Below are 8,485 nucleotides of genomic sequence, written 5' to 3'. Positions count from 1 at the left end.
GATTATCAATGGTCTTGTCTTCCATTTTCGTACAATTGCTCCCACAGTTGATTTACTCACACCAACCTGCTTGCCTGTTGTAGATTCACTCTTCCCAGCCTGGTGCAGGGCTACAATTTTCTTCCTGGTGTCCTTCGACAGCTCTTTGGTCTTGGCCATGGTTGAGTTCGGAGTCTGACTGTTTGAGGCTGTGGACAGGTGTCTTTTATGTCAAACAGGTGCCATTAATACAGGTAACGAGTGGAGGACAGAAGAGCTTCTTAAAGAAGAAGTTACAGGTCTGTGAGAGCCAGAGATCTGGCTTGTTTGTGGGTGACCAAATAATTATTTTCCACCATAATTTACAAATAAATTCTTTAAAAATCCTACAATCAACTATCTAAGTAGGAGAACTTGCACAATCAGTGGCTGACTAAATACTTTTTTGCCCCACTGTATATGATACCTCATCATTAATGATGAATTATATATATATATATATATATATATATATATATATATATATACAGACGAGCAGGTTGCCTATGTCATGTGCACTAATGCCCCTGTCTACCTTCACGGATGCCGTCTTTTGAGCTGTGCACTGATAACAAGCTGGATGGTCCCTCTCCACTTTAGCCTGGAGGATGCAGCGTCCATGATTTTCAAAAAGAACTTTACACTTTAATTTATCGGACCACATGACACTTTTCTACTTTGCCCAAATCCATTTTAAACGAGCTCTGGCCCAGAGGAGGCGGCAGCATTTCTGTAACCTGTTTATATATGGTTTCTCTTTTGCATGATGGTTTTAACTTACATTTGTGGATATAGCTACAAATTGTCTTCAGACAGTGTTTTTCAGAAGTGTTTCTGAGCCCAGGCAGTGATTTTAACTACAGAATCACGTCTGTTTTTAATGCATTCCCACCTGAGGGCCCAAAGATCATGGCCAGCCAGACTCAGCCTCTCTGGAATGCTCTTTTTATACCCAATCCTGTTCCTCACCTGTTGTGACATGTTCCACCAGGTGGTTTGTTTTGTTTTTTGGCATTACTTAACTTCACCAGTCCTTTGTTGCCCATGTCCCACCTTTTTGGATACATTAAATCCGACATGGCCACATGTTTTGAAAAACAATTAAATTCCGCAATTTCATCATTTTTATAGGTTCTTATTGTCCTATTTAAACTTAGTGTTGAAATGATTGGCACATCATTCTGTTTTGTTTTTTAATTTACATTTTGCACAGCATCTCAACTTTTTTTTTTAATGGGTAAATTTTTCTCTTTTTTCTACATCTTTGGTTTTTCTCCTATCTTCTTTCAATCCGACTCACTTTCCTTTTTTTGCTGTTATAAGAATGAGACCCTAACGTTTAGAGCTAGCCTACCTCATCTTCAAACACCTTTCTAGCTTTTTCACTCTATAGTTTTTTTTTTCTTTTTTCTCCAGAAAAGTCCATCCGAGATAATAACTACCCGTTTGATTAAACGATGTCCACTCTGTGAGTCTCCCAGACTGGGATCAGCCTCCCTGGAGTATTTCGGGCTGGTGGAGGAATGACAGAATGCAGGCCTGAGCGCACTTCAGCGCCTAATTTGGTAAGAGCAGGGCGTGGAGGACTGACTGAGTTCCGTTAAAGAAGGAAACATCTGGGAGCGCCGAGGCTCTCACACCGCACCTCGCTATTGTCAGGAAAAGGGTGAAATAACGGAGCGAACCACGAGGAGAAGGTAGGTTTCTTTTCAGAGTGTAGCTTTATTAGATAAGATATAGGAAAATATCCAGTCGCTCTGCATAATTACGGAGGGAAATCGTGGCAAACAGGCTCTGAAACTTATTAGCCCGTTATTAGCTTTCCTAATAGCGGTTAGCTATTCCTAACAGTGTAACGGACAGAACATCTACGGTTTTCAGTGGTAACACTGCTTTTAACGCCGAATGTGCTACTTTAAACGTTTGTTTGGCAAGGCTCTCAGTAGGAAGTGATTAAATGCCTTTTAAGGCTCAGAATACGCCAGTGTGCTGAAAGGAGCTCGTTTGGAAATACAGAGCTGAAGTCAGCTTCTCAGTCTCCAGCTTCTTGTTCGAATTTTCCCGTTCCACCTTAAATGGTGCAGTAACTGTTTACTCAGTTGGTTTGGTGGGCTTGGGTTAAATGAAACGTGCCTCGCCCCTCTGTCGCCATGGACACGCCGCCTGCATTGTTATAACGCGGTGCTCAGAGGGCAGAAGGTCAGTGAGTGGCTTCAGACTGACCCAAAATATTTTATCACATCAGTGTGAAAACATATCATTTGCATTTACCAGCCTTTGGCTTCCATCTTCACCACAAACCGTGTTCTCATGGTTCAAGGGCCCCACCTAGTCCTGCTCACCACATCCGTTCAGAATCTGCTCCTCTGCATCTGCAGCCGTGCACAGCCTTTAGTACTAGAAGTGCTCGAAAGATCTACACAGTGTAGAGATTATACCTACAAGTGTGAGAGTACTTCGATTATCGTCTGATGGATTGAGATATTAAAGGGGGAATTCCACTGGGAAAGCACTTCTGCGCGGTTCAGTCATAATAAGGCATGGCCATTCCAGTCACTGACCAGAATGACCAGCAGACCAACATGCGTCTTCTCAGTTTTTAGATGTAATGCTGATGATAAAATAGGGAGTATTTCGCCTTTAGAAGCCCACACCATAAATGGATTAATAAATGTTTTAAGCCAAAACCTTTTCTCCAAACTATCATAAAAAGCAACGTCTCAGTCACCAGGCAATGAATTCCTGACCATTTCGTATGATTGGCTTTCTGTGAGGGAGCTTTTAGACGCTTTAAGCTCTTCAGATATCTGGTTCCTATCACTTGAACCACGACTGGGAATAATTATAAGTCAATAAGCTTATCAGTGCATAATGGAGCATTCCACATCAAACCGGTCTGAATGATGTTACATTACAGTGATTTAGTCACACAGACATTTTAACAAATGAATGGAGTTCCGCCTTGAAGGGACATCAGGTCATGATGGACATTTGTTTTAGGGATTGTACAGTATTGTAGGGACGCACTGGTCATACATTTTTATGAACAAATCTGATTTTGTTAGACAAATTTGCTCATGTATTAGACTTTTTTCCCTAAAGCTCACACCGTGTGGGCTTTGAGGCACTTCATATTAGTCAGTCTCACATAATAAATTCACTGTTTCATCTTTCATCAAACTTAAAAATGACTTATTTTAAAAAGGTTTAATGCACATTTGATGAGTTTAAGAATGAGTGAGTTTAACCAAAGTCTCTATAGGAAGGTCTGTCCAGTCATTCAATGGCCATTTTGCCAACGCCCCTAGGCAGTTATTTCAGGTCATATAAGACCAGGCTTCTTGGAAAACAGATAAAGCCATATTAACAGTTCAAAAACATATCTGAATTCCTGATAAAGTCAGACGAATACAATGTGAATATTTTGTACGGTTTGGCTCCAACTGAGCTTTCCTTTTCATATTTTAACCGCTGATTACTCTCCTCCTCCTATAACCTCTCTGGTTTATCATACTCGAAAAACAATAAACATAGCATATAAAAAGAGCCACAGCTTTGGCACAGGCCATGTTTTATGTTTTTTGTCAGTGGGTTAATTTCAGTCAATAAACAGTAATAGAGTAGCAAGATGTGCAGAGGTGTATTCTCTGTAGAGAAAATACCTGTTTAAAAATCCTTATTTAACAAGGAAGTACCTTGAGATGAAATCTTTTTCGTGGAAGTCCTGGAACAAGCTGCTCTGTTAAAGCTGTGAGCTGATAAAATGTGTTCTCATTTTCACGTATGAAATCAACAGTATGAGTAACTCTACTCTTGATTCTGATTTTACAGCCGCAATATTTTCTGCTTTTCAGATAATAAAGTAACTGACGATAATACAATAACATTATTATTATTATTATTATTATTATTATTATTAGCCCTTCAAAATGAATAAATGATATTATCTGGATTTGCCAGGGTTTTTAAGCGACCTATATTTTTGATGGTTTGTATTACTCAAATCCACCCTGAATAAAATTCAATATCTGTAATTCAGAGAAAGCTCCCTACTTTGTTTGGCACTGCATAAAGCATGAGAGAAGCTCCAGGTGTGTGTGTTTGCATGGGGCGCGAGTGTTTTGAAGGGAAATTCCAGCATTTTTTCTAAATTTCTGCACAATACAGTTGATATATAAACAAAACCATTCAAATTGGTCTGATGCGAAATGGCTAATATTACAGAATTTCTTCACAGTGGGGGTCATGGGAACCAAAGATCACAACACAGTTTTACTGATTATCCAAAACATCCAGTGGACCTGCATGTTTTGTCCGAGTCTTTATGTATTATGTTGATAATGACAACATGGTGGGAAATCTGGAAATCTGGAATTTTTTTTTTTTTTAAAGATAGTTTTGATTTAGAACACCTCACATGCACCATGACATGCTGCATATATTTAAAACATAAAGAAATCTTTTTATGGTTTTATCATAAAACATTTACATTTATGGCATTTGGCTGACGCTCTTATCCAGAGCGACTTACAATTTGATCATTTTACATAGGCAGGCCAAGGCGGTGTTAGGAGTCTTGCCCAAGGACTCTTATTGGTATAGTGTAGGGTGTTTGCCCAGGTGGGGATTGAACCCCAGTCTACAGTGTAGAAGGCAGAGGTGTTACCCACTACACTAACCAACCACACCAAATGATGCCTCATGTGTCAGCCAGAGTTTCTGGATTCACCTTTCAAGACAGCTTTCTGAGACGGAGCCATTAAACGTCTGGTTCTTGTCACCAACACTGCAAATCTGACTTTGCTTGTGTGATGATGACTCGCATGAGTGGCCGCTTTCACAGCACCAGCAGGAACAGTAGCATAGATGGAGAATTAGATTGCAGAGGACTGTTTGCCTGCCTGGATAATAAGTTGGGATCATTTTTTAGATTTGAGCCACAAGATCGCTGGATTTGAGTGATGCCATGTTCGATTTAAAAAATAATAACCATAATTTGGTTCTCCGTTCAGACAAAACCCATTCTAATACAGGGATGCCTCAACATTTGTATGCTTGTCTTGCGTATTTATTATTTATTTAAATTTCTGAATGTGTTCTGTGTAAAACCAGGAACAGAAAGTCTGAGCATATTACTCTGTGCTTGTTGGCTCTACACTGGTTTCCTGTTTTCACACTGACTACATCTCGTTTACGACATTCAGAGCCCCTAATAGCTGAGCTCCAGCCTATCTTACTGATCGAGCACCCATACAGACCCCTTAGCTCAGCTGAGGCAGGCTTACTGCAAACTCCTAGGATCACCTAAAGCTCAGGGTGGTTATGTATCTCCTGAACTGAATATTAGGCTACCCTCTCTTTACCAGGCCAACGTGGCACAAATCAGATCACATGCATATCCAGTTTGTGGCCATGTGACCTTAATGAGACACTCGGATCAGATCACTGCATCATCATTCGGTGTTACCGAGGCAGGCAGCAGCACCTGCCCTGAAGTTAGAGTCAGTAAACGGTGCAAGCACAAAGCATCTGACTCTTTTTCACCTTAAGACTTCTGCGCGGTGGCTTTATGAACAGTTCTTATTTACTGTGCTGGATATTTTGCGTGGTGTTGTACTGTTACTGCCACGTTTTAATAACGTGGCCCTGCATGTTTTATTTAAAATCCTGTTTAAAGCACTTTGGCCATTTGTTACTAAAATGTAAAGAACTATATAAATATATTATTTATTAAGTATTAGTTAATGTTTATGATTAAAAAGCAGCTTTTAGTCTTCTGTATGTATCTATGTTACAGTGAGATTGATGCACAGAGAGGTGTGTTATAAAACTTACAGGTGCTAGTTGCTGTTGTGGTCAGACGAATGAAGGTAAAGGGGAAATTAACTGTATCTCTGCGTTGCTCTGTGCAGTAGATCTTTCCGGATATCTTCTGTGCATTACTTCCTCTCTCATGTATGTGATTGTAGAAGAGGGAAAAAAAAACACTTCAGGCTTTGCAGTTCTTCCTACGGGGTAAAAAGTTCAAGTTGCAATGTGGCCAGTCAGCCACGGCATGCCTGAAGTTTGTTTCTGTAGTTTTGCACTAGAACTAAGAGGCTAATGCAGATAACAGGTATGAAATATTTTTTTGCTACTATATGATATACTATTATACTTAAACAAGGACAGCAGTAAGTTAGACAGATAAGAACAGTTATCAAGCATGCTGAAGCCTGAATTTTGACTGCGTAACAGTATGTCATTCTGATGTCTTTTTAGATTACTCAACAACTTCATGGTTTGAGGCAAGTGTGTGATTATTCGCCCCCTTAGATGGCACAATGCAAAAATGCTTGCAACATTAGCGTCATAGCTAGGGTGATGACTCTTTCTCATTTTCTCAGTTCTCATTTGGACATTTCCAGGATTTTAAATTTCTAGGACTTTCATATTGACATTTGCCTTTTCCCTTGCTACCTTCCTGCCCCCAGCATCCTCTTTCTTTAAGACCAGGTCACCCTAAATTTTTTAATATATATATATATAAGAGGCACACTTCAGAAAGCAACATGTAAATGGTAAAGAGGGGAAACTTATTAATTAAGGCTTACCTATAAATGTCTCCCTGTATCTTACCATTGTGTCTTTGCTTGCTTGCAGGTTTACTTGAACAAGGAACTCCAGATTTAATCCTCCAGACATACAAGATTTTCTACACCAGTTAGAGAGAGGGGTGTTTTCCTGACTGCACTGTAGCTGCAGCACTGCCGAAAGCGTCTTGGTCAACAGCCTCGACTTAATCAAACCGACACTAGTGGATTCTCTGACGGATTCTCGCGAAAGCTTTTTAGTCCTACGTTTCCCATCATGGCTTTGGTGGTGCTGCAGAGCTCCCGTCTGCTGTGGGCACGTGTGGCTGCCCTGCTGTTCGCATGTGTGGCATTTAGCGTTGCCACCCATGGGGGCTTTGTAACTGGCAGCATGTACGACTGGTGCATGTTCTGCTGGGTGTTCAGCTTTATCTGCACCCTGCTGGTGTTAGTGGTGGAGCTGCTGGGCCTCCAAGCCAGAGTGCCTGTGTCCTGGACCAATTTTCCCATCACTTTCGCCTGCTACGCTGCACTACTGTGCCTTTCTGCGTCCATCCTCTTCCCATTTTGGTATCTCAGGGGCTCTCAAACCCATGGAGAAGCCCGAGACCACAGGATCGCGGCCACTGTTTTCTCCTGTCTAGCCACTTTGGCCTACCTGGTGGAGGTGAGCCTGTCGCGGGCACGGCCGGGCGAAGTGACTGGCTACATGGCTACGGTGCCGGGACTACTAAAGGTGTGTGAAACCTTTGTGGCCATCATCATCTTCCTCTTCATTAGCAACCCTGTGTCATACAACAACTATCCTGCGCTCAAATGGTGCATGGCGGTGTACTGCATCTGCTTCATCATATCGATGTCCATCGTGGTGCTGTGTGTCGGAGAGTGTACCGGCTGCCTTCCAATCCCATTCCCCCGTTTCCTGTCTGCTTACGCCTTATTGGCTGTTCTGATGTATCTCTCAGCTACCATCATCTGGCCTGTGTTTAAGTTTGACAGTCGTTACAACGGCCAGACTCAGCGACCTGTCTCTTGCCAGAACTTTGGACTTTGCGCTTGGGATAAACTGGTCGCCATAGCTGTTCTCACTGCCCTCAACTTTCTGATCTACCTGGCGGACCTGGCATACTCTGCCCGACTGGTGTTTGTTCGCACATGAAAGACTGAATGCCTCTGACTCTATGTGAAAATGCGAACAACTGAATGTTTTACGTTTGCCTATAATCTACCACTGCTGCCTTAAAGAGGAAAACTGTGCTGTGTCTTTGTGCTGTTTTTGACACGATGCCTGTATCCATGAAGCCTATGTCAGTCACATTCCTGCATACCTGTAACACAAGATGCGTGCTTTATCACTGTATTTGATTATTGCACTTTCTAGACTGAATGAGTCCGTTTGGAAAATCAGGCAGATTTTCAGTGTTATATTTTTATGCCTTTTTCAAACATAATCCAGATGAGTTTGAAGTCATGTTTGCTAAGTGGTGTTAAGTGAATAAATTTGTATTATCACACATCCAAGCTTGCCACATCATTTTGCGATGCAAATATTTTTCAGCAAAAAGGACCGGAAATAAGCAAACAGCATTTCAGCAAGATGGCAGAGAAGAGTAACACTGAAACCAACTACATTCTCAACGAAATGAAGGATTTAAATATTCTTCATCTTCTAGATGATGTTCATATTTTCAGGTGAAGCGGCGCGATGTTTAAAAAAAGAAGCCGCAGCATGAAGTTTGAGTTTTACATTGCGCTTACATCACATCGTCTTTTGTGAGTTTATTGGCCAGTTGCAAAGCAGAAATCTGATTACTGTCTGACTCAGGTAGACGTGCATGCATATATTTATATTTAGATATGTATATGTGCCTGTAATCACAGAGTAAAATGCTTTT

General features: G+C 41.2%; 1 protein-coding gene across 1 annotated transcript; it reads left to right on the top strand.

Annotated features, from left to right (window-relative positions):
• Window positions 1-1,583: 1,583 nt before the first annotated feature.
• On the top strand, window positions 1,584-8,106 carry si:dkeyp-67a8.2 (myeloid-associated differentiation marker homolog). The gene is made up of 2 exons (XM_017713586.2): window positions 1,584-1,715; window positions 6,661-8,106. Exon 2 carries the CDS (start codon window positions 6,868-6,870, stop codon window positions 7,747-7,749), a length of 882 nt encoding a protein of 293 aa, XP_017569075.1. The 5' UTR covers window positions 1,584-1,715; window positions 6,661-6,867; the 3' UTR covers window positions 7,750-8,106.
• The last annotated feature ends 379 nt before the right edge of the window (window positions 8,107-8,485 follow it).

Source organism: Pygocentrus nattereri, chromosome 2 (genome assembly GCF_015220715.1).
Source record: "Pygocentrus nattereri isolate fPygNat1 chromosome 2, fPygNat1.pri, whole genome shotgun sequence".
In the NCBI taxonomy this organism is placed as follows: Eukaryota; Metazoa; Chordata; class Actinopteri; order Characiformes; family Serrasalmidae; genus Pygocentrus; species Pygocentrus nattereri.
This window is presented reverse-complemented; position numbering and strand designations above follow the sequence as displayed.

Coding starts and splice junctions, on each gene's coding strand:
- si:dkeyp-67a8.2 (XM_017713586.2), top strand. CDS start 6,868: ATGGCTTTGGTGGTGCTGCAGAGCTCCCGTCTGCTGTGGGCACGTGTG.